This window comes from Megalobrama amblycephala, linkage group LG1, assembly GCF_018812025.1.
Source record: "Megalobrama amblycephala isolate DHTTF-2021 linkage group LG1, ASM1881202v1, whole genome shotgun sequence".
Taxonomy (NCBI): domain Eukaryota; kingdom Metazoa; phylum Chordata; class Actinopteri; order Cypriniformes; family Xenocyprididae; genus Megalobrama; species Megalobrama amblycephala.
In genome coordinates, this window is record NC_063044.1 from 66498061 (window position 1) to 66523949 (window position 25889).

The 25889-nt window shown below is 40.4% G+C and overlaps 1 protein-coding gene and 1 pseudogene across 1 annotated transcript; one reads left to right on the top strand and one right to left on the bottom strand.

Annotated features, from left to right (window-relative positions):
• LOC125273889 overlaps positions 1 to 18350 on the bottom strand; it is a 37884-nt pseudogene extending 19534 nt beyond the window's left edge.
• A 4766-nt stretch (positions 18351 to 23116) lies between these two features.
• Positions 23117 to 24942, top strand: LOC125280432 (zinc finger and SCAN domain-containing protein 29-like). The gene is made up of 3 exons (XM_048210984.1): positions 23117 to 23488; positions 24213 to 24359; positions 24586 to 24942. Exons 1-3 carry the CDS (start codon positions 23119 to 23121, stop codon positions 24870 to 24872), a joined length of 804 nt encoding a protein of 267 aa, XP_048066941.1. The 5' UTR covers positions 23117 to 23118; the 3' UTR covers positions 24873 to 24942.
• The last annotated feature ends 947 nt before the right edge of the window (positions 24943 to 25889 follow it).

Below are 25889 nucleotides of genomic sequence, written 5' to 3' on the forward strand. Positions count from 1 at the left end.
AACGAATATGGTCCGGTCCAGTTACGTCGTCACAACGTATCTGTGTTAGCTGGGATATTGATCCGGGTCGATAAAGACCCGAATATGTAAGAATGATTGGCGAAACAGTCATGCATTTAAGGGTGAACTGATCTTCTATCACCATACAATTTTTCACACTCTTTAACATTACTAAACTCTGGACTTCTGGTTGTGCCTAGGATATCTAAGTCCACTAAAGGAGGGAGAGTGTTTTGGCATTTGGCTCCTAAACAGTGGAATAGCCTTCCTGAATCCTGATAATGTTCGGGGCTCAGACTCGCTCACCCAGTTTAAATCTAGATTAAAGACGCATCTCTTTAGCCAAGCATTCACATAATGCATCTCATATCCTTGTACTACAGATCAAATTTGATCTGATACCTTGCATCAGATCAAATGCACAATTCTCTTTGCGTAATGTTATGAACAGCAGCTACATTAATTATTCTCCATTTGCTTTTCTGTTTTATCTCTGGATGCCCGTCCTGAGGTAACTAGAGAGTACATCAGCTCCAGTTTGGATCCAGCCTCTTATAAAGACTTCAGATGACCTGTGAAGAGATGACTCTCTGACCCCTGCGAGGACTTCAGTGTCCCTACACCAGTGCTGAAATGACTCGAGAGTACTTTAAATTAAGCACACTCTGAATCAACATGCAGCAATGGTATATTTCTATAATCATGTGTTAACAAACATGTATTCATTACTTCAATAAGCTCATTGTTTCTCCCTTAAATCAATACATTATTTGCTAACTGTGTGATTTTGTATGCATAATTTAAACACCTCTGAAAACATATCACTAACTTGTAATGTAGTAAAGCAACATTTTCTGTTAAGCTGCTTTGAAATGATAATGCTGAATTTGCATGAAAGAGTAGAAGTGGAAGAGAAACTAGATGTTCTAATAAAAAACAATATAGAAGTTAAATATAGAGTTTAAAAAAAGGGAACACTCATGTCTCTATGTCTCATGTCTTCTGGACTTTGCCTTAAAGGTTTTTTTTTGTTGTTGTTGTTTTTTCAGTGTAAATTTTCTGGTGCTCTTTCAGTTCAGCATCTGTAATAAATATTACAAATGAATCTTCTCCTTTGTGTGAATCTTCAGGTGTATCTTCAGGACTGATGCTCAATGAAACTGTTCACCGCACTGATCACAGTTAAATGGTGTTTCTTCAGGATGAGAAGGCAGATGTGATTTCACTGATCCGCTTCTTCCCAGTGTGAATCTCATGTAAAACTTCAGCCATGATTTACATGTGAAGCTTTTTTTTTTTTTTTTTACACGGAGGGCAGGGGACAGATGTTTTGGCTTCTGTTTTTCCTTTCTTGTTCATGTCCATCAGGTCTAAAAGAAACATTAAATCATGTGAGATTTCAAATGAGAGACAAATGTGAAGCTCAAAGTCAAGATCACTGATGAGTTCAATAGTCACTTTAATCCCATCAAATTTGATCGACAACTGCTGTGTCACGATTAAGATCTATTCAGGCTTTTCGCACTTTAAATAGTTAACCCTAGGTCAATCTAAACCCCTGTTAAACAGAATCCTGGGTTATCTTTATTCATGTTTCACACTGGTCATACTAAACCCAGGGTTGACAGTTAATCTGGGGTATTCATAAGATACCATTTCTCAATGCACATTCTAAACCCCGGGTTAAAGTCCTCATCTGCATATTTGCGGTGCCACTGGACAACAACCCTGGGGTTAAGTGCAGTGTGAAAAGCCCTTTTTTTAAGTCATTAAGATGATGTGTGTTATAAATCACTAGTTTGTTCACGAAACAATGTAAATCTAGTGATCATCAGCATGTTGTTCAGCATGAATGAATGAGGAATGAAGAATAAACACAAACCTCTTTGTTCCTCAGTATCATGAAGTTCATTCTGCAGAATCACTGGTGTTCTCTCCGTCCTCTCCTTCCAGATGCTTTCTGGGAGTTCTGTGAAAAACAAACAAGTGTCAACAACAGACATGATGTAAGATGTACAATAAATATTTCTGATTTCAGTTTAACACAGCTTGCACCGGAAGCTGTACAGATGCGTGTGTTTGTTTGTCCTTACTCTGTTCAACTTTACACAACAAGCACCTGCACCTCTAGCAGACAAAGAGCAATATAATATTAATTTGTTGTTAAATATTGTTAAATGTAGGTTTCAAATTCTTCATGTAACACAAGTAATTGTACTTTTATGACAATAGCAACTGTTAGTAACGTGACAGATTAAAAAAGAAAAAAAAGGTGTCTTTGGATGCATGCTTTCCCAAAATGATGTATTTTTTGTAAAGTTTATTGGCAGTTTACTTTTTACTGAGTGCCACATATGCACAGGCATGTGCAAAATACAATTGGCATGAGCTCGTCATCGGTTTGATACCATGGGGCTTTATTTTCAAACAGGAAGATCCCAGACACGGTATACGTTTGAACTAGTAAGACCTCTCTTAGGGTCTCTGTAGACCCTGGTGGACCCTCTGACCATGCTGTTGCATGGTCCATAACAGCAAACCAACTGCAAACCAACTCTCCCAGCCGGAAAGCGACGGATGTGGCACAGAGAGAGGAAGCAGATGTGAGGCTGCAGAGCTGGGATACGAGCTAGGCAGAGTCCCACACAAGCCTCCACTGCCACCAGACTGTACTCATTACATCAGAAGAAGAATAACACCTGTTTGCCACCCTATGTTACTTGATGTCACCTGTTGGAGTTTGGGCTCCTTGCCGCTGTCGCCTTTGGCTTGCTTAGTCGGGGACACTTGACATTTGATATTCAACAGTGCTTTGATCTGCCTGCATTGACACCACTTTCTTTAAGAGCTGCTGTGCAGCCAAAATGACATACCAGTTATCAATGTAAAGCTGCTTTGACACAATTTGCATTGTAAAAAATGCTATTTAAATAAAGGTGACTTGACTGCCAAGCAGGATCATTTCCCAACAAAATCGAGGAGCTGGAACTTATTACTTCCACACAGTAAAACATCCAGGACTGCTGTGTCATGTAATCACAGAGACTTTCCTCTATTCAGTTATCCCAGCAGAGGTTATTTGGCTAGCAAGATGTTATTTTACCAGCATGTCCAGTGCCCCACAAGAAGAAAAACACACTTGACCATGTTTATAGCAACAAGCATGGACATAAGGCTTCGCCTCTCCTCCATCTGGGACTGTCTGACCAAATTTGAATGTTTCTGACTCTGGAATACAGACTACTTATCAATAGGGTCAAACCAACTGCTAGCAATACAAAGGTGGCCAGAGGGGCGTCTGAGCAGCTGTAGGACTGCTTCAGCTGCCCTGACTTGCCTGTATTTGTGGACAACAATATTGGAATCTATACATCCTCTGTGCTATTTTACATAAAATGCTGCATTGACAATGTCACACCACAAAATGGGTTTGCATGGTCCATAACAGCAAGCTGTGGATGACCAATCCTGCCAATTCTGCTTTCCACTTCGATGACTTTTAGCAGTACGGTGCAGACAGGATGACTTAGCGAGAATGCTAAATCAGCCTATAGACCACTTTGGCAACTCAGACCCCTGCTGGGCATGAAAAACACCAGCAGCCTGGGGCTGTATTCACAAAACATTTAATCTTACCACTAAAGAGTTTTCCTAAATAGCAGTAAAATTTCTTAGCTAAGAGTTTTCTCTTAAAACCAATTCACAAAGCTGCTGAGATAAACTTTTACTACAGAATAGACTGGAGTCTTAAGCTAAGAGTAAGGGCGGGGTTGACCTTGAGTATACACACAGTGATTGGCTGATGAAGGAGTCAGCGATTTAATCATAGAAATATGAAGTGCCATGTTTCCATATTCAAATAAAGGTTTTAAAATGTAGGACAATTGTCACTAATTAAACTACACAGTTAATTGTGGACCACCTCCTGGATGTCTGCATCTCAAGAGAGTGAAGAATTCAAATGATAAATTATGTTTTATAAGCCAAGTTCGGGAGGAACACACTCAAATCAACTCGAGAGGAGGAATATATACACAGACAAGAGTCGACTCGCCTATAGTTACTTCGTCAGTTTTCTGCATCCCTCCGCCACCCAGTTCCTCACTCTTGGCTGGGGATATGGGGAGAACTCTGGATTTGGGCTAAATTTCAAGCCCGGAGCCCTTGATCCCCTTGGACAGCACACGAAATATGATTATTATCATCATCATTATTTTTTTACTCTATTCAGTCATTTGTTTGTGTGAACTCATGAAAACCATTGCCACAGGTAAATCGGACAATATTTATTTATTTGTTAAAGATTTATTTTTGGCATCTTATCATAGATTCAAATCTATAAATCAAAATATGTATTGCATTTATGAAGAAAAAGTTGAGCACCTAAGGCTCTATCGCTATTGCCTCAATGGTGTACAGTGTCTTTGGGTGGATTAGGACTGTTTGTGATTTGGTCTTGGCAAGATCTCTTAGGGAGTCCTCTTGACTACTCCTAACATTTCACAGATTTAAGAACTAGTTTTTACCGCTAAAATACTTTGTGAAATACTCTTAGAGCAACAATTTATGACTCCTTAAATTATGACTGACACACTCATTATTTTTAAGAGTGTCTCCTAAATCTGAAATTTAGGAGCTACTTTTAGCCTTAAGATGTTTTGTGAATACGGTCCCTGACCAACAGCATTGCTTCAGTGGCAGAGCAGCTTAACCAGTTCTTCGGCCGCTTCGAGGTTGTAAGAACTGGGACTATCATCAGTCCAGTTCCCGCCACCGACAGGCAGATACTCGTCATCAAACCTGCTTGGCACTCTCCGTAAAAAAAAGCAACATTTCGGAAAGCAGCTGGTCCAGAGATCTCTGAGAGGGTTAGACATTCACTAATGCCTTTAACCTTTTTCTCTTGGAGTGCACTGTTCGAACCTGCCTGAAGGCAACCACAGTACTACCAGAGCCAAAACAGGCTGTCATAACATCCTTCAATGATTACACGGCCATTGCACTGACACCAGTAATCATGCCTAGAGAAACTGGTTCTGCATCACATCAAGGCTGCTCTGCCAACCAGCCTGGACCCTCACCAGGAGGGTCGACAGATGATGCCATCTCCGCTACCCTCCACACAGTATTGTTCCACCTGGAAAACCAAGGGACATGGTGCTGTTCGTGGACTACAGTTCTGCACTGATTAGAGCAAATCACATTCAATGCGCATGTGAAAACTGTATGGGAAGGTTAAATCGGATCGTACAGGTACTATTCTAGTGATGAAATTTAGAGCTTATAAAAGGACATAAAGATGAACTACAATACCGTGATCTCATACTGTGGTGATGTGGTTTCTCCACTGCATGGACCTTCATGTGTTTCTTCAGGTTAATTTTAGCAGTGAAACTCTTTCCACATCGATCACATGTGTGCGGCTTCTCTCCAGTGTGGGTCCTCTCATGTGTTTTCAGATTTGATGACAGACTGAATCTTTTGTCACAGTGTGAACATTTGTAAGGTTTTTCTCCAGTGTGAATTCTCTGGTGCAGTTTTAAATGCCTTGCTGTAATAAAAGTCTTCTCACACTCAAAGCACATGTACTCTCTCACACCAGTGTGTATTTTCTGATGTGTATGTAAATTTTGCAGCTGTGAAAAACTCTTTCCACACACAGAACATAAATGTGGCTTTTCCTTCATATGAACTGTCAGGTGTCTCTTCAGGTCTGATGACTTAATAAATGTTTTACCACACTGATCACATGTGAATGGCTTCTCTCCAGTGTGGATCCTCTCATGTGCTTTCAGATTTGCTGAATGACTAAATCTCTTGTCACAGTAAGAACATTTGTGAGGTTTTTCTCCAGTGTGGATACTCATGTGTTGCTTCAGTAAACCTTTATTTGTGAAACACTTTCCACACTGATCACATGTGAATGGCTTCTTTCCACTGTGAATCATCTCATGTGTTTTCAGATATGATGATTCACTGAATCTCTTGTCACAGTGTGAACACTTGTAAGGTTTTTCTCCAGTGTGGATCTTCATGTGTCGCTTCAGGTGACTTTTAAAAGTGAAACTCTTTTCACACTGATCACATGTGTGTGATTTCTCTCTACAGTGGATTTCTCCAGTGTGAATCCTCTCATGTGTTTTCAGATTTGATGACACACTGAATCTCTTGTCACAGTGTGAACACTTGTAAGGTTTTTCTCCAGTGTGGATCCCCTCATGTGTTTTCAGAGATGATGAACAACTGAATCTCTTGTCACAGTGTGAACACTTGTAAGGTTTTTCTCCAGTGTGAATTCTCTGGTGCAGTTTTAATTCACCGGCTGTAATAAAAGTCTTCTCACACTCAAAGCACATGTAATCTCTCACACCAGTGTGTATTTTCTGATGTCTCTGTAAACTTTGCAGCTGTGAAAAACTCTTTCCACACACAGAACATGAATGTGGCTTCTCCTTCTTATGAACTGTCAGGTGTGTCTTCAGCTCTGATGACGTAAGAAATGTTTTTCCACACTGATCACATGTGTGTGATTTCTCTCCAGTGTGGATCCTCTCATGTGTTTTCAGATTTGATGAACAACTGAATCTCTTGTCACAGCATGAACACTGGTAAGGTTTTTCAGCAGTGTGGATCCTCATGTGTCGCTCCAGGTGACTTTTAGTAGAGAAACTCTTTCCACACTGATCACATGTGTGCGGCTTCTCTCTGCGATGGATTCTCTCATGTGTTTTCAGATTTACTGAATGACTAAATCTCTTGTCACAGTATGAACACTTGTATGGTTTTTCACCAGTGTGGGTCCTCATGTGTAGACTCAGGTAACTTTTAATAGTGAAACTCTTTCCACACTGATCACACGTGTGCGGCTTCTCCCTGCTGTGGATCATCTCATGTGTTTTCAGAGATGATGAACAACTGAATCTCTTGTCACAGTGTGAACACTTGTAAGGTTTTTCTCCAGTGTGAATTCTCTGGTGCCGTTTTAAATCACTGGCTGAAGTAAAAGTCTTCTCACACTCAAAGCACATGTACTCTCTCACACCAGTGTGTATTTTCTGATGTCTCTGTAAATTTCCCAGCACTGAAAATCTCTTTCCACACACAGAACATGAATGTGGCTTCTCCTTCGTATGAACTGTCAGGTGTGTCTTCAGGTTTGATGACCCAAGAAACATTTTTCCACACTGATCACATGTGAACGGCTTCTCTCCTGTGTGGATTTTCATGTGACTTTTGAGTTGTGATGATTCCATGAAACTCTTTCTACATTGATTACATTTAAATGGCTTCTCTCCAGTGTGGATCCTCATGTGAAGTTCAAGCTTGCATTTGTATGTGAAACTCTTTCCACACTGAGTACAGGTGAATGATTTATTGGCTCTTTTCTTTATCAAAGTCTTTTTAGCTTCTTTAGTCTCCTCCACTTCACTCAGTTCTTCACTCTGCTCATTCTCTTCCATCAGGTCTAAAATAAAAAGAAAAAAAAGTTTAATTTCATGTTTACCCTAGTGAAAAAATAAATTAAGCACAATTTATTTGTATGTACTTTAGTATAACTAAACATATTTGTGGCATACTTAAAGTCTATATATATTGTAAATATATTGGTATACTTAAAGTCTGCTAAAATGGAACAACTAATTTTGTACTAAATGTATTTTAGTTGTCTAAAGTTATTTTAAATATACTTGTTTGTGCTAAAGTGGAACTATTCCAAGTTTACTTAACCCCCTGGAGTCTGAGGCTGATTTGGGGCCTGGAGAAGTTTTGACATGCCCTGACATTTGTGCTTTTTTCAGTTGTTCATAAACATATTAATGACAAAAGTGTCATTACACTGTATTCATCACAAACTAGGCTACCATAATATGTGAGGAACATGTATGTACATGTTTGTGTTTTTGAAGGAATAACGTTTATGCGTGGTTATTGAAAAAACAAAAAACTTAAGTCACTGAAATAAGGCCAAAAAAATAATGTTATATATGTGTTCACAATACTTCTGGGTATTGGAGATTGTCAACTAGGGTTTTTGCCTCAAAATTATGTAAAAATTATGCTGACTACTCTTTCATATAAAACAATAGAGAGATTTAAATTTTCTAAAACATCTTTGGTCAAGAAACACAGTATGCGTGGAGGCGTGAATCATCATGAATAATGGGTGATTCTCACCTGAGAAGACAAAAGAATCACATAATAATGACCTGAAATGACTTGCATAATAATGAGCTCTTTCAGTCAGGTAGGCTGTGAAAAAACCCTCTGTGATCATGTGGTGTATATCAAACATACAGAAAAAACAGCAATACTGTGAAATATTATTACGATTTAAAATAATGGTATTCTATTATATTCTTTAAAATATAATATATTTGTGTGATGCAAAGTGTCTGAACAATTATGTTACCTCTATGGCATTTCATATAGGCTTTTAGCTTAAAAGCATGCACATTTGGAGAAATATTGATGGATTCTCATATGTTTATGTCAATTTTCTATACAGAGAAGTAATATTTATTCAGGATTTATTACTATGAGTGCTGGATACTGTGTTTAATTCATACTTGCAGCCGGAGGGCGCTCTGCCCCTTTAGTCCACAAATGCCTGCTAAAGAAGAATAGGCAATCCAGGAACTAACCGAACTAACAGAGGCCAGAGATCGCTAACTATGGCTATTCAAAACACTTTTCAAGACAATAAATACACGATTGAGATGATGTATGCATGTATTGACTGAATTTGCGTCTGAATAGCGCTGGCTCCGTGGGCGTGGCCACATTAGCGGATAATGAGCTGAATCACGGACTTCTGACATTTTCTCTTTTCATACAGATTACGTAAACAGAGAATATTTGTTTTCGATTTGACTTACATGATTTAAAACCTGACATTTCAATGTTTCTTTAGACATAAGTCTAATTTTTTTGTGATTAGTATTCACTAAGTTACAGTTCATTTTCTGAGAACTATCAGATTGGACTTCGTTCAGAGGGAGACGAGAGATCACGCATCATGTTAGTTTTCTTTATTTTGCAAAAAGCACAACATTTTGTTTTTACTCTGAGTGTACACAAATAAAAGAAGATATTCCACAGATTAAAATGGTGTATAACTCTTAATTGTATGTGCAACATTGACGGAGTATTTTGAGTCTCATTCACACTGGTAAGAAAAAAACCGTGGTGGTATCGCCGGCGATACCTCAGACCTCAGAGTGTTAAGTACACTTTAAATATACTCTTGTATTTAAGTTTTGAAATGCAGAATTAACTCAGCATGAACTTCAAATGTATTTTGGTTATATTAGAATTGCAGTTCAGTTACATTGTAAGAGTGCTGAACACACGTTAATATTACGCCTGTTTCACACTGCAAGCATGAGCGTCGCGTGAGCAGCACGTGAGCGCAACTACATCGTCACTGCAGCTACAGAGACGTGCGAGTATTCACACTGGAAGCATTTGTACAGCGTCACAGCAGTGGCTCAAAGCTACATATAAAGTGAGCATTTCTTTACAAAGACAGCTATAAATTTGTTTTTGTAAGTCGGTAATTTATAAACTTGAGAGTCTTGAAGGTTGTTAACACGGGGAGGTGTACAACATTCTCATATAAATGTAAATAAATAAAAATAAATAAACGCCTCGTGTCATCCATTGCTGAACACGAATGAGGTACGCTTTGTGTTTTACATTATCTGACGCGTGCACGTTTACAAGACAGCAAACTCAGCGAAAAAAGCCAGCAAACTCGGGTTTGATTTAGGTATGCTGTAGCCTATATATCTCTCTGTGTAATAACTAAAATAATGTGTACATATCATATTTTCTGGCTGGTTTACTTTAGTTTTTTTTTTTTTTATATATAATACATCATACTTTAACCAAAACTGAATAATTAAAAACAAGTTTAAATGGGTAAATCTTGATTCTTAATTTTTTCTGTCATACTCAAATTCTTGTTAAAACACATTAGACATGCTTATTCTGTGCATTTTGAACACTTTTTGTGTGAAATTATATTTAGTTTGTCCATCAAAAGTGTGCTTTCACTTTAATTGAGCAGCAGCAGCGCAGCAAAAATAGACTCTGCGCCGAAACCCCCGCTTCACTTCTGCTTACGCGATGCTCCTGCTTGACGCTTACGTGCTAGGTATCCTGCTGCCTGAGTGAATGCATCCGTTGGTTAACATGCACGCCGAAAAAAATACACGCTGCTCATGTGCTGCTTACCCTTGCAGTGTGAAACAGGCCTTATACTGATAACAAACTTTTATTGATTTTAAAACACATTGCATCATTATAGTGTGCTTCAAATAGGCTACAATAAAGTAATCTTTATAAATAAAGTTACAGCTTTAGAATATGCCTTTTACAGACAGCCCCAGTAGACCAGTAACTTACTTATCAAGTGAACATCAGTAAGATGATGGGAATAGATTTATATGTATATTGAATGAACCAGTAATGCTGGATTTGAACTCGAGTTGCTGTCGCATAAGAGCAGTCACTTTACCTGTTGCGCCACCACACATATATACTCAATGCAAAACTGGGGTTCCCATTCAGTCGGTCACATTCGACGTACGTCGGACAGACCAACGAATAGGAATCTCGAGAGAGGCCAATCTATTTTGAGTGTAACTAAAATGAGCCAATGGACATTGCTATGCAGTCATAGGCAGTAGCTGCTCGCCTTGCAGCGCGGGTATATAATAAGCAGCAGGTGTGTTGCATCTTCAGCTTTTCGCTTCAGAGCCGAACGGATGTTTCTGTTTCTTTACAAGCAAGTGTCTAAAAAAAGACAAGTCAGCTCTTCAGGATGAACTCTCTCTTCAGTGCGGACGTACAGCATGGCAGCGGGGTCGAAGTTTTCTTTTTTTGCCTTAAAAGAGAGGAGAGCACACGACAGGCTGCACACAATCCTTGTCTGTGTTGCCGCGGCCGTTCCCCTGCGTGCTTCAGTGCTTTTAAAGAACAAGTCCCTGAAAGAGCTTACACAAGTAGAGCTTGCTTTTTTTTAAATATGACATTCTACTTGTGTGTTTCTGGATGCGGTCGTTACCTGGTACAGAGGAATGGTCACGATCGCCGCATCATGTTTCTGGGCTTAAAGCACGCTGAGGCAGCGTTCGTGGATAAGTCATGTACCCATTGTGGGAAGATGACCATCTCGGAGTTGTGATCCAGACTCCAGTTCCTGCAAAGGGGCGGAGTCCCAGTGCCGCTGCCTCGTTCCAATCCTCTTCAGAGGGTTGCTTCGGGTAGTGGCTCTGGTGATCTTTCCCGGGCCGCCAACAGGGTCAGGCTCATGTGTAATCATCCACCGTGTCCTGAACCCTCGCGGTTGAATGATTGGTATCTCGGGGTGGCACGTGCTGGTTCTCAGCCGCCCATCCCGGTTCCTTTCTTCCCAGAGGTGCATGAAGAACTCACCGGTACATGTACGTCCCCTTTTACTGGCCAAAACCGTTCCCATGGGTCGTCCTCCCTCACCATCCTTGATGGCGGTGCGGCGAAGGGTTATACGCACATCCCCCCGGTGGAACGGCCCGTTGCCATGCAACTGTGCCCTAACTCCAGCTGGCAGGGGGAGCCATCTCTCCCTTCCTGGGCCTGTACGCACTCATCGGATCTTACCAGGCCTGCAGGGAAGCCGCTTCCGCCCTACACGCTATGGCGTTGCTGGAGGTCCATCAGGCCAAGGCACTGAAGGACCTGCACGAGGATGGTCACGATCCACAAGTTCTCCAGGAATTTCGTGCTGCGACGGACCTCGTGCTTCATGAGAAAAAGGTTACAGCTCGGTCAGTGGGTCGTGCGATGTCCACTATGGTGGTCCAGGAACACCATCTCTGGCTGTGTCTGGCCAACATGAGGGATACCGACAAAGTCAGGTTCCTTAATTCCCCTGTTTCCCAGACCGGCCTCTTCGGCGATATGGTCGAGAACTTTGCCCAGCAGTTCTCGGCTGTACACTCCTTCCCCCAGAGGAGAGCCAGGTGGTAAATCCTTTGTTTCATTTTGTTTCTGAATTTGGTACCCAAATTCTCAAAAAAAGGGCAGTTTCCTTCATCTCTGGGTCCAAAGAAGGGCTTTGGAGAGTAGTGGCAGGGCAAGAACCTCTCCACTCTCATCCCCCTCTTCTATTGCCAGTGGGCAGCAGCGCGTGGGTCGAGAAGGCAACCAAAGCCTCTCCTGTGCCCTCTGTCCAACTGTGAAACCAGGTAGGTGTTGCACAGCACACTCTGACCCCGCTTTGGGCCGCCTCGCAGATAGAGCCTTGCGAGCCGCGTCCCTACGTTCCACCTCGCTGCCTCACCGCGGGTATGCCTATGGTCACTTTGATCCCGCTTACGGTCTCTGTGAGCCTGGTTAGCACTCCCCAGTCCGTCTCGCTGGCTCATTCGGACCATTAGGCTCGGCTATGCGATTCAGTTTGCCCAGCGTCCCACCAAGTTCTGGGGTGTCCACTTCACTGCAGTGAAGGCTGTCGATGCCCATGTCTTGCGTGCAGAAATCACGGTCCTAATGGCGAAGGACGCGATATCGGTGGGAGGGACCAGCACTATGCGGTCAGGGTTCTACAGTCCCTACTTCATTGTACCCAAGAAAAGCAGTGGGTTATGACCGATCTTGGACCTGCAAATTTTGAATCAGAGCCTCCACAAGCTACCGTTCAAAATGCTCATGCAGAAATGCATTTTCGAGTGCATCCCTCCCCAAGATTGGTTTGCAGCGATCGACCTGAGGGAAGCGTACTTTCATGTCTCGATTCTACCTCGACACAGGCCGTTCCTGTACTTTGTGTTCGAGGGTCGAGCTTATCAGTTCAAGGTCCTACCCTTTGGGCTGGCCCTGTCTCCCTGCGTCTTCACGAAAGTCGTGGAGGCAGCCCTTGTTCCCATGAGAGAACAGGGTGTTCGCATCCTCAACTATCTCGACGACTGGCTTATTCTAGCGCAGTCTCTGGATCAGTTGTGCAAACACAGGGACCTGGTGCTCAGTCACCTCAGCCAGTTGGGCCTTCAGGTCAACTGGGAAAAGAGCAAACTCAGATCATCTCATTTCTCGGTATGGAGTTGGATTCGGTCGAACAGACAGCATGCCTCACAGAGGAACATGCTCAGTCGGTGTTGAACTCCCTGAATACGTTCAAAGGCAGGACAGCGGTCCCACTGAAATTCTTTCAGAGGCTCCTGGGGCATATGGCAGCCGCAGCGATAGTAACCCCGCTCAGTTTGTTTCATATGAGACCACTTTTAACACTGGCTTCACAGCCGAGTCCCGAGATGGGGATGGCATCGCGGTACGTTCCGAGTGGAAATCACTCCAGAATGCCACCAAACCTTCAGCCCATGGTCGGACCCCTTGTTTCTTTGGCAGGAGTGCCCCTAGAGCAAGTTTCCTGGCATGCTGTGGTGTTCATAGATGCCTCTGCCACCGGCTGGGGTGCCACGTACAATGGGCATGCAGTATCAGGGGTTTAGATGGGCCCCAAATTGCATTGGTACATCAACTGCCTCAAGTTGCTAGCAGTACGCCTTGCCCTGAGCAGCCTGGGCCACTGGTCCGCACGGACAACACTGTGACTGTTGCGTACATCAACCATCAAGGTGGTCTATGCTCCTGTCGCATGTCGCAACTCGCCTGCCATCTCCTCTTTTGGAGTCAGAAGCATCTGAGGTACCCCAAGGTACATAACACCATCACTTCGGCATGTGCACCGTCTACGAGACGTGCTTACACCTTGAAGTGAAAGCTGTTCATCGAGTGGTGCTCTTCTTGCCGAGAAGACACCCAAAGATGTTCGATCAGAGTCGTGCTTTCATTTTTCCAGTAAGGGCTGGAGTGTAGGCTGTCTCCCTCTACCCTCAAAGTTCATGCTGTAGCAATTTCCACATACCATGACCACATAGATGACAAGTCTGTTGGTAAGCACAACCTGGTCGTCAGGTTTCTTAGGGGGGCGAGACGATTAAAACCTCCTCGACCCCCCTCCATACCCTCTTGGGACCTTTCTCTGGTGCTTCGAGCACTCCAGAATACTCCCTTTGAGACCTTGCAGTCAGCAGACTTAAAGATTCTGTCTATGAAGACTTTGCTGATGGTTGCATTGGCCTCCATCAAGAGGGCAGGGGACCTACAGGCATTTTTGGTCGACAAATTGTGCCTAGAGTTCGGGCCGGGTGACGGCCACGTGGTACTGAGACCCCGGACTGGCTATGTGCCTAAGGTTCCTACCACTGCCTTCAGGGACCAGGTAGTGAGCCTGCAAGCGCTGCCCCCAGAGGAGGCAGACCCAGCCCTGGCTTTGCTCTGTTCAGTTCGCGCTTTGCGACTGTACATAGACAGAACTCAAAGCTTCAAGACCTCAGACCAGCTCTTTGTCTGTTACGGAGGCCATCAGAAGGGAAAGGCTGTCTCCAAGCAGAGGATGGCTTTTTCTAGACCACAACTACTTTTACACTCAACAAGTAGAACTCAAATACAGTTAATTTAATTGTACATTTAATCATAACAGGTCAACATAGGAATCAACAAAAATAAATGACTGAAGTAGTGCTTAAATATTTAACAAATTAAATCATTTTATTTGCAAATTGCTCATTGTACATTTGAGCTGTACGCAAAAGTTTGAAAATTCTGCCTTCACCGCACCTGTTAGCAGAAACAAACCAATGTTTCACTTCATACCTCACATTTTCTTTGGTTTACACAAAAAGAAAGTATCATCTAAAAAAAATTACATAGCATCAACTAAAAATAATTTGATCATTCTCGGATTTGAAATACATGGTGAGACTTGTGTCTTATCCACAATGAGTTTCTAGACTCTAAAAAATTTCCTTCTGACAAATGTGCCAAAATCTGCAATACAGATTTCCAATAGTGTGCACTCCCAAGAGTTCTGTTGTTTAGAAAAAGTACAGCTAAACCGATTGTTGGTGAGTGTGATGGCACTGGCTTTATAGCATGTTTAAAACATAGATCAATCAGTGTGGTCTGTATGTGACAACTTCTGGTTCAACCAATGTTGGGGCAGGCCAATGGGGGTCAAGGTTTAGCTTCAGCAGTTAAAGTGTTTTCAATTAATGTCAGAAAGGGTGTATTTATGAGATAAAACTCATAATTATGAGTTTTGGCAACTATGAATTTTCTTAAGAGTTTCTGAGTTACGTGCATGACAGTGAGAAAACATGTCAGAGGCAATGGATGTAGAATCCGCCCTAGTAAAAAAAAAAAAAAAAACTACCAAAATTTATTTAAAATAGGCCTACATTCATTTCATTCTAACTACAAACTATAATATATATATATATATATATATATATATATATATATATATATATTTTTTTTTTTTTTTTTTTTTTTTTTTTACACATTTTTCTGACATATATATTCTAATTTAACTTCATTTGGAGTTCTTCTTTATATTGCACAATGCATATTTCCTAATATTAAGCCTAAAATGTGTTTAATATCACTATTATCACTAGTAAGGATTATATGATCACTGTATAATTTGAATGCAAGATATTTAAAGTGTACCTAAAGTATACTTGCAATAGTTCCAGTTTAGCACAATAAAAAAGTATATCTTCAGTTGGACCTCAACACAAAAATACTTGTTCCAATTGAGCAGACTTTAAGTATACCAATTTAGTATACTAAAAGTACAATTGCAGGGTATTTATATTAAGCATTAAATAAATGTATTTCAAATACATTTTAGTATATTAATTTTTCACTAAGGTAGTAAATCTTAAAATTATTATATTTAAGATATTATAGGAACACATGCCTTGATTCTGTAGTGAGAACGTGTCAGGTTACACATTTAACAATGGTTCCCTGAGAAGAGGAATGAGACTGTGTCCTAGGTCACTATGAAGAATGCCTCCAGTGTGACTGTGCAGATTAACTGAAACTTCACCTGAATCTGCTTTAAGAAAGAAATTATCCACCTGCTACCAACCCACAATGAGGTTTTCTGATTTACAGTTGGTACGGAAAGTATTCAGACCCCCTTAAATTTTTCACTCTTTGTTATATATTGCAGCCATTTGCTAAAATCATTTAAGTTCATTTTTTTCCTCATTAATGTACACACAGCACCCCATATTGACAGAAAAAAAACTGAATTGTTGACATTTTTGCAGATTTATTAAAAAAGAAAAACTGAAATATCACAAGGTCCTAAGTATTCAGACCCTTTGCTAAGTATTTAGTAGAAGCACCCTTTTGATCTAATACAGCCATGAGTCTTTTTGGGAAAGATACAACAAGTTTTTCACACCTGGATTTGGGGATCCTCTGCCATTCCTCCTTGCAGATCCTCTCCAGTTCTGTCAGGTTGGATGGTAAACATTGGTGGACAGCCATTTTTAGGTCTCTCCAGAGATGCTCAATTGGGTTTAAGTCAGGGCTCTGGCTGGGCCATTCAAGAACAGTCACGGAGTTGTTGTGAAGCCACTCCTTCGTTATTTTAGCTGTGTGCTTAGGGTCACTGTCAAGGTAAACCTTCGGCCCAGTCTGAGGTCCTGAGCACTCTGGAGAAGGTTTTCGTCCAGGATATCCCTGTACTTGGCCGCATTCATCTTTCCCTCGATTGCAACCAGTCGTCCTGTCCCTGCAGCTGAAAAACACCCCCACAGCATGATGCTGCCACCACCATGCTTCACTGTTGGGACTGTATTGGACAGGTGATGAGCAGTGCCTGGTTTTCTCCACACATACCGCTTAGAATTAAGGCCAAAAAGTTCTATCTTGGTCTCATCAGACCAGAGAATCTTATTTCGCACCATCTTGGAGTCCTTCAGGCGGGCTTTCATGTGTCTTGCACTGAGGAGAGGCTTCCATCGGGCCACTCTGCCATAAAGCCCCGACTGGTGGAGGGCTGCAGTGATGGTTGACTTTCTACAACTTTCTCCCATCTCCCGACTGCATCTCTGGAGCTCAGCCACAGTGATCTTTGGGTTCTTCTTTACCTCTCTCACCAAGGCTCTTCTTCCCCGATAGCTCAGTTTGGCCGGACGGCCAGCTCTAGGAAGGGTTCTGGTCGTCCCAAACGTCTTCCATTTAAGGATTATGGAGGCCGCTGTGCTCTTAGGAACCTTAAGTGCAGCAGAAATTTTTTTGTAACCTTGGCCAGATCTGTGCCTGAGCTCTTCAGGCAGTTCCTTTGACCTCATGATTCTCATTTGCTCTGACATGCACTGTGAGCTGTAAGGTCTTACATAGACAGGTGTGTGGCTTTCCTAATCAAGTCCAATCAGTATAATCAAACACAGCTGGACTCAAATGAAGGTGTAGAACCATCTCAAGGATGATCAGAAGAAATGGACAGCACCTGAGTTAAATATATGAGTGTCACAGCAAAGGGTCTGAATACTTAGGACCATGTGATATTTCAGTTTTTCTTTTTTAATAAATCTGCAAAAATGTCAACAATTCTGTGTTTTTCTGTCAATATGGGGTGCTGTGTGTGCATTAACAAGGAAAAAAATGAACTTAAATGATTTTAGCAAATGGCTGCAATATAACAAATAGTGAAAAATTTGAGGGGGTCTGAATACTTTCCGTACCCACTGTAGATATCTGCCTCCGATCGTCACAATTATTCTAATTCTCAGTGTTACGCATGATGATATGGTAACATAGCATATTACACTGAAGTACTTCTTTGGCAAAATTACATTTCCTTAATGGCATAAACAGAGGCTTTACTCACTTAAAAGGCGTTATATAAATTAAACATTATTATTTTGTGATAAATTATAATTATAATATTATAATACTTTTACAATAAGATTATTAACAGCATATCTTGTTCTGTCCTATCTATCTTGCTGCCTCATTAAAAAGCTGTGCTACGCATTTAAAATAAATGTATTTTTTATGGTACATGGTTTATAGTATATAAATATAATTACTTGTTTTTCATCAAAGTATTTTATAACAATACAAAGAGCAATGTGGAACATTTTACCTTTTATTTATTCCCCACTAAATATTTTTTTCTTTTTTAAATCAAATTTGATCAAATTATTGATGACTCATGATTTTTCTAGAATAACTTTTGCCACCGAATTATCCACTAACCTTATTTATAACAGTATTTTTGCCATAGATTATGAATATAGCCTTCTCTTACAGTTTAAATCTTAACAAATAAATATCTTACGAAAAAATAAATATCTGAAAAACAAAATCCTGTGATGAAGTGCTTGAATCTTTCTAGCATGAATGTTCTTTAGCATCATGACTGAATGAAGAATAAACACCAACCTCTTTGTTCTTCAGTATCTTCAGTGTGTTTCATTCTGCAGGGTTCTGGATCACTCATGTTCTCCCTGTCCTCTTTAATAAACTCAGTCTTTGCAGATTTCAGCTCTTCCTGATGTTCTGATGCTCGTCTGATGGGAATATTCCAGCATTTATTGGTGAATTTTAGTGGGAGGAGCTTCACTTATGATTAATTGCAGTGTGGGAGGAGCTAATCTGCCAAAAACAAAAAATATATCAGTTTGTTTTTATATTAATTGATACTTTTTGTTTCAGTTGCTACCCAGGTAAGATTGAGATTAGTTTGAGCAAACTCTGTTTTTTGGGCTCATGGAGGTGGATTGAGTTTTAGCTGTGTTCATTGACAAGGTCCAGAGCAGGTTTTATTCTGGGTTGGAGATCATAAACCCAAACTCGACCATTCAGCTGTGAGCGAAGTGACATGTATCTGATGCAATAAAGCCACTCCCCCTGTATCTCTCGCTCCAAATGAAAGCATACAGTGAAAAAACTTTGGAGACAAAATTGCTCATGTGAAGGAATTTCAATTATCTATGTTATTTATTCATATTTGCTTTATATGCATTTACTCCATATATTTTCTGAAATACATTTCCTGTTGAGGCCTGTAAGGCCTACTTCGGCCTGAACATGAGAAGATGTCACAATGACCTGCTTGATTTTGCTTGCCTCTGCTTGTTTTGGGAACACTAGGTATCATGGGATTCTGTTAACACAGTTATTGAGAATAGTAAGCCAAAAAGGTATAAAAACAGAGAAGTAAGTTGCTTATTTTCTGTCACACATGGTGGAGCTAGCTGCTGTCTGACCTTCTTGCAAGAATAAAACATGAAAAGACAGTTTATTAGAGAGAAATTTTCAACAACACTCACCGTTTGCTGCTATTACATTTATATTATATGAATTGCTTTTAATTCATACAATATATTCAAATAATTATTATATTAATTGACAAGTAATAATAAAATTTTCTTTTAAATGAATATAAATATAATATGTGCATTCATATGTGCTTAGGGGGCTATGATTTCCGCAATGCAGAAAACACGGATTAGGCATGTGACGGTATCAAATTTTCATGTTGCGATAATTTCTGAGGCTTTTATCATGGTATATTGTATTATCACAGAATTGAAATAAGTGTTATCATAGTATAACAGGTTTAAGAACTCTTTTCTTATAACAAAAAGAACTCTGAACATTTAAATAGTTAATTAGACATGCTTTTTAATTATTAAAATTTAATTAAACCATTAAAATGGAATATGTAAGTGAATATCGCGATATTATGTTTGGCAATACTGTATCAATTCTCAAAAACACTGTATCGATATTTATATATTTATTTATTTGCATCTAAGATTCATGGCTTTGTGTTCAGTTTAAACCACAGACTATATAAAACCGAACCGCTAGATGTCAGTGTTATCTGACATAAACTGACGAGGAGCTGAAAAAGCACAAGGTGAAGGTGCGTGCATCGCTAGTGTTAGCATTAGCAAACCCAGCTCACAAGACAATAGAATGATTCCGCTCCGGCGGTATACAGAGCTGAAGTGTGGATTCATTTTGGCTTCAGCTAAAAAGAAGCCACTAAGGAAATCGACAAGAGTCATTTTGTTTGCAAAATAGGCCATGTTAAAATCCAATACTCGGGAAATGCATTGAATCTTAACATCCCGACACCATCTGCGCTGCTGAGAAGTGTTTCGAAAGAATATGTAGTATTTACTGGACGTTTTCCCAGTAACAAAATAAACAACAAAATTGACAGCGGCGGCAGCAGAAAGAAAGCATCTGATCATAGCGATGTGGATATGGTTGCACCAGCTCTGCAGTACTTTAAATAGCACTTTATACAAAAGACTTTAAAGCAAGCAGCTTTACAGTATTAAATATAAAACAAACAGACATTCAGTCATGAAGTGGACTATGCACTAGTTGTTCAATAGTTTAGAAATTAAAACCGCTATACTGTGAACCTTTAAAACAGGGCTGGGCAAACTCGGTCCTGGAGGGCCGCTGTCCCTGCAGAGTTTTGCTCCAACCCTAATCAAACACACCTGAACCAGCTAACCAAGGACTTCAGGATTACACACAGGTGAGTTTTATCAGGGTTGCAGCTAAACTCTGCAGGACAGTGGCCCTCCAGGACCGAGTTTGCCCAGCCCTGCTTTAAAACATATACACCTAAAGAATCCTGCAGTCTTTACTATTTTCCCTTTACTTAGACTGCACAAAATAGTGATTAGTGATATAAATGCAAATTATACTGTATTGATTTAATAAAATAAAGTTGCTTGTCAGGTTTTATGCATATGGTTGTGTTCTTTTTTCTAAAATTAGATCTTTCTAAAAAAACAAAACAAAAAAAAACAAGAAATATCGCAATATATCACCTTTCTTACAATAATCACAATATATCACAATATAACATATCGTAACCCCTGTATCGTGATACGTATCATATCGCCAGATTCTTGGCAATACACAGCCTTACTCTAAAGAATGAACAAATAATGTTTTTGGTCATCACATTAAAAACAACATTTAAAGTGCTGGTAAAATGTTGCTTGAGCGTATCCAATTCACATGTTCCCATTATCATCTAGTCTTTATTGCAAATTAGGTAATTGTGATAACTGCATTGAATTATGACCACAACATTTATTTTTTGGTTTTGTGGAATGGAAGCCTGTTTCTGCCATGAAAAAATAAATAAATAAATAAATAAATAATAATTGCAACTTTTTGTCTTGCAATTGTGACTTTTTTTTTTTCAGAATTGTGAGCTAAAATTGTAATTAGGATTTAATTCTCTCTCTCTCTCTCTCCTTACAATTGTGTTATCACGCAATTCTGACTTTTCTCCAAATTGTGAGATATAAACTGGCATTTGTGAATTATCAAGTAAACATTTTCTAGTAATTGCGAGTTTGTCACAAATCTGACTATACTTGCAACTGTGAGATTATATCTTGTAATTCAAAGGGGAAAAGTCAGAATATAGTGAGTTAATGCTATATCAGGAAATTCTGACTTTATAACTCAATTTTATATCAAGTAATTTTGACTTTCTGAATTCGCAATTTATTTATTTATTATTGAGTCGCGGCAACAAGCTTCCATTCTTGAGCCTTATTATGACGTGACTAAGTTTGTTAAATTCTATTTATCTAGTTTTTAGAGTTCCAGGCGGTCTGCGAGTTTACAGTTACACCTGAGAGTTCACCAGAAATAACAGTTCGCTTGTCGAAAACCAATAAGTAACGATGCATATGGTCAATTCTCCTCACACAGATCTCAAACTTTGACTTTTGACTTGACATTCAGTAACAGTTCTTCTAACGCCAAACATCGATACAATCACGTAAACGAACACACAAAAGCAGACAAAATCGCTCAGGTATTACTGCTGCTGCACTAAATGTTCATTTCAGCAGGAAAACACCAGAAAAGACGCACAAGTGGCGCTGTGCTCGATAAAAAAAAAGAAAAGAAATGTGTCTGTAAAATGCCGCTTCAAACTGTATAAAGTGTGTTTGATAGTTGTGTAAATATGAGAAATACCGTGAACTGCTCACCTCAGAAGACTCGACGCTCAAAACGAAAGAGGGAAGAGAAAGACAGACCTGGCTCTCCCGTGAGGAAAGATTCTGCTCGCACTGCATCCTGGGAGTGACGGAGACGGAGCTGCACTTCCTCACAGAATGCCCAAAATACCGAAACTGTGGTACATTTACATTTGGTCATGTCACTAGGCTACACTCAGAAGTTCTGGAATGATATTGCATGCCCGTAGGCAGGGGGGGTTCGGGTGGTTCGAACAAACCCCCCCCCCCCCCCCCCCTCCCTCCCTCCCTCACTGCCAAAGGTCCAGAATTTAAGTCGGTTTTTTTTTTATGTGATTATTGTCATCATTGTTTTAATCAATGATTGTGATGAATATTCTGGGTTGCTGTTTCAAATTAATATGTTACATTATTGTAGCTGGACGTGTGTGCGTGCCGCGCGTGCAGTTCAGATAGTTCTCGCAATACACTTTTCAAAGCAACGGTGAAGAAGCATCGCCTCTGAATGATGGGGGGTAGGGGTTATATATATATTTATATTTATATTTAATTAAAAGGATTTCTATATTTTCTCCACTCAATAGTCTACAATATAATAGCCATATAAACATAGCGTAATTATAATAATAAAACATAGTGGATATTCAGTGATATTGGCTGTGCAATATCTACTTTTGTGACTGGCCAATACCGGCAGACTGAAGCCAATGGAAATGCTTCTCCTTCGGTGCCCGTCTTATTACTCTGAGAACTTCAAAGCAGACCGCTTGAGGTAAATTATCTGGAATGATTAACTTAGTATATTGATTTACGATGCCTATGTGAGAGTGTTGTGTCTGTACATGAGCGTCGGAACCATTGTATGTGGGTGGGACAAGACCCACCCACTTTTTAAGACCAATGATATTGGACCCACTCACTTTTACCGTCTCTAATGCCTCGTTTCCACTGAGCGGTACGGTACGGTACGGTTCGGTACGGTACACATTTTTTTCCATTTCCACTGTCAAAAGTTGTGAATGGTACCCTAATTCCGAACCGTACCGTACCACTTTTTTGGGACCCTTTCGAAGGGGTACCAAGCACAATAGTACTGTACCAACAGGGTGGAGCTACACTCTGCAGAACGTTGATTGGTTGACGGAGAATCGTCACTTGCGCGTGCAAAGGGGATGATAAGAGCATGGATAAGAGGCGCGGGCGCCATTTCTAAAAGTTTACAGTTGCAACACAAATGTCGGTGCGAAGTGAAGCTTGGTCGACCCAGGAAGTGCAGACCTTCCTGGGTATCATCAGCGAGGAAAGGGTGCAAAGGGAACTCGATGGCATGGTGAGAAACGAAAAAGTGTTCCAGTATGTTTCTGAGAGGATGGCTGAAGAGGGGTTCCAACGGACGCCCGAGCAGTGCCGCGTTAAATGCAAGAAGCTGCGGAGCGAATACCGTAAGGTGAAAGACCACAACAGCCGGAGTGGTGTAAACAGAAAGAACTGGAAATGGTTCGATATGTTGGACGCTATCTATGGACACAGACCCGCGAATTTGGGAAGAGGAGGCGGCGTCGATACGGCAACGTCTCTGCTGGAGTCAATGATGGAGTCTGCCGGTAAGTTCTTATAGTTGTAAAATAAAGTATACAAAGATCACGGGAAAGCTCACATTCAGTGTACAACTTTAGAGCAAGCCTGTTGTTTGTTAGTTGTTTGCTAGCCAGTGCGGTAGCATCCAATTTTTTGCAAGCTAAGAAGCTAGTTTATTAGCCAGTGGTGGACGAAGTACAAACCCAGTAACTTTACTTGTGTAAAAGTACAGATAACTTAATGAAACAGTACTCCTACAAGTTTTTTAAACATTTACTTGAGAAAGATTACAAGTATTTCATTTTGTATGCATTTAAATACTAAAAGTACTGATCGATGAACGTCAATTTATAATTTATGCAATTTGATGTACATCCTACTGCTCAAAATAGCTATTAATGATACAGTAATGCTGATATTAAAGATACAGCTTAAAGGTGCTATAGAGGATGTTTTGTTTTATACATTGTTGCAATATTACTTGAAACTGTCTTTACTATCAGATAAAAGACTTTATTAGGTGCACTAATCATCTGTGCATGAGGTAGGGCCATAAAAACATAAGGCAATCGTTTATGTGATGATCACATAAACGATTGGCCCTCTGGCTTAACGATTGGCCCTCATGTCTCTCACAAGGAACGTAATGGAAGTGATTGACATGTTGTATGTAACTATGTTGTATGTTCTGTGTTTATCTTGAACCTATTATTGCAGTTTGTGTAATTAAGGTGACTTGTAACTTTTCAGCTGAGGATCCTATCAGTCAGGAGGAAACCACAGAGGAACTGTCCACCTTTGAGAACTTGCCTGCAACTTCGAGTTCGCTTGCAAGTACACCGACATCACCAGAATCGACGCCATCGCCTGCGAGAGCACCCCGTTGTACGCCCATCAGTAAGATATGAAAACCAGACTAAAATCACACACTGGACTGTACAATTTTTTTTTGGGGGGGGGGGGGGGGGGGTCGATAGTAATACACTAATCTGGACATTGCATTGTACTGCTATAAATGTCTCCCCCCTACATATATCTTCATAACTTACCATGTTTTGCTCAAATCACAAGGATTAATACGCTTCACTAAACAGCCAACATTGCTGTCTGTTTTGCATTCCAGGCAAGAGAAAAAGGGGTCAGCAGGATGTTGCTGCAGCCCTGTTGGAGATGCAGGCCGCTGATGAGAGGCAGCAGGACTGGCAAGAGAGGATGGAGGAGCGTCGTGACCGACGTTTTGAGTTGATGCTGGAGGAGGCCCATGAGGCAAGGCGGCATGAGGCCGAACTCACCCGGCAACACATGGAGCAGACTGAAAGCTTCAATCAGGCCTTCCTCAGCACACTTGGTCAGCTGGTGCAGGTGTTGAGCAGCAGCAGCCGTGATCCTGTGCCTCCATCCAGCCACTAGTTGTTGTTACACAGCTCATTGTTTTGTAGCACTTGTTTTACTTTTTTCAAATTAAATAATTTTTCCATTACCACATGTCATGTGTTCTGTCTCACAGGCTTCTTCCCGTACCCATTCTACGAATTGATGTCATTCGCTAAATGTTACTGACGTCAGGTGTTAGTTGTTCATGTCTTTCTTTCTTTCAGGTGTAAGATGTTCATGTCTTTCTTTCTTCAATCAAAAAGAAATGAAGGTTTTTGATGAAAACATTCCAGGATTATTCTCCTATCAAAAACCTTAATTTCTTTTTGACTGAAGAAAGACATGAACAACTTGGATGACATGGGGGTGAGTAAATTATCAGGAAATTTTATTTGAAAGTGAACTAATCCTTTAACGATGCCAGAGTGTATGGACCTTTTGTTTGCTGTCTTGATAATCACCATTTGGGAGATTATGCTTTACCTTGAATATACAATATTTTCTTACAATAGTTGTTAATGTTACTTTACATTTACAATAGCTGATCTTCAAAGATTTTACTCCATACTCAAATATGATTTTTAAAGTAACGTAGTGCAAGCAAAATCTGAATTAGCAGGGTAAAAGTAAAAATGATTTATTTGTGTCCATTACAAAAACAAAACATAACCTAGCATTTGAACAAAACATAACCTAGCATTTGAACAAAACATAACCTAGCATTTGAACAAAACATAACCTAGCATTTACACTGTGCCTTTGCTACCAAAAAAAAATAAAAAAATTAACTGTTCAAATACCGCATCAGACCCTCTCGTACATCTCTGCCCTCCTCTTCTGCATCCTGTGCCAGTGCCACCACAGGCTCTGCTGCTACAGGTGTATCCCATTCATGTTGGTAATCCTCTCCATGACTTTCACAAAGATTGTGCAGAGCACAACAGGTCAACACCATGGATTTCACCAGTTCAACATCACTGTCATTCCTCTTCATAAGGCACCGCCACCTGCCCTTAAGCCTCCCAAAAGCATTTTCTACCACCACCCGAGCCC

What these genes read in the sequence shown, in the direction of transcription:
- LOC125280432 (XM_048210984.1), top strand. Translation starts at nt 23,119, where the DNA reads ATGTCGGTGCGAAGTGAAGCTTGGTCGACCCAGGAAGTGCAGACCTTC. An exon ending in GTCAATGATGGAGTCTGCCG is followed by an intron (nt 23,489 to 24,212) that starts GTAAGTTCTTAT and finishes GTAACTTTTCAG; the next exon opens with CTGAGGATCCTATCAGTCAG. An exon ending in ACCCCGTTGTACGCCCATCA is followed by an intron (nt 24,360 to 24,585) that starts GTAAGATATGAA and finishes TTTGCATTCCAG; the next exon opens with GCAAGAGAAAAAGGGGTCAG.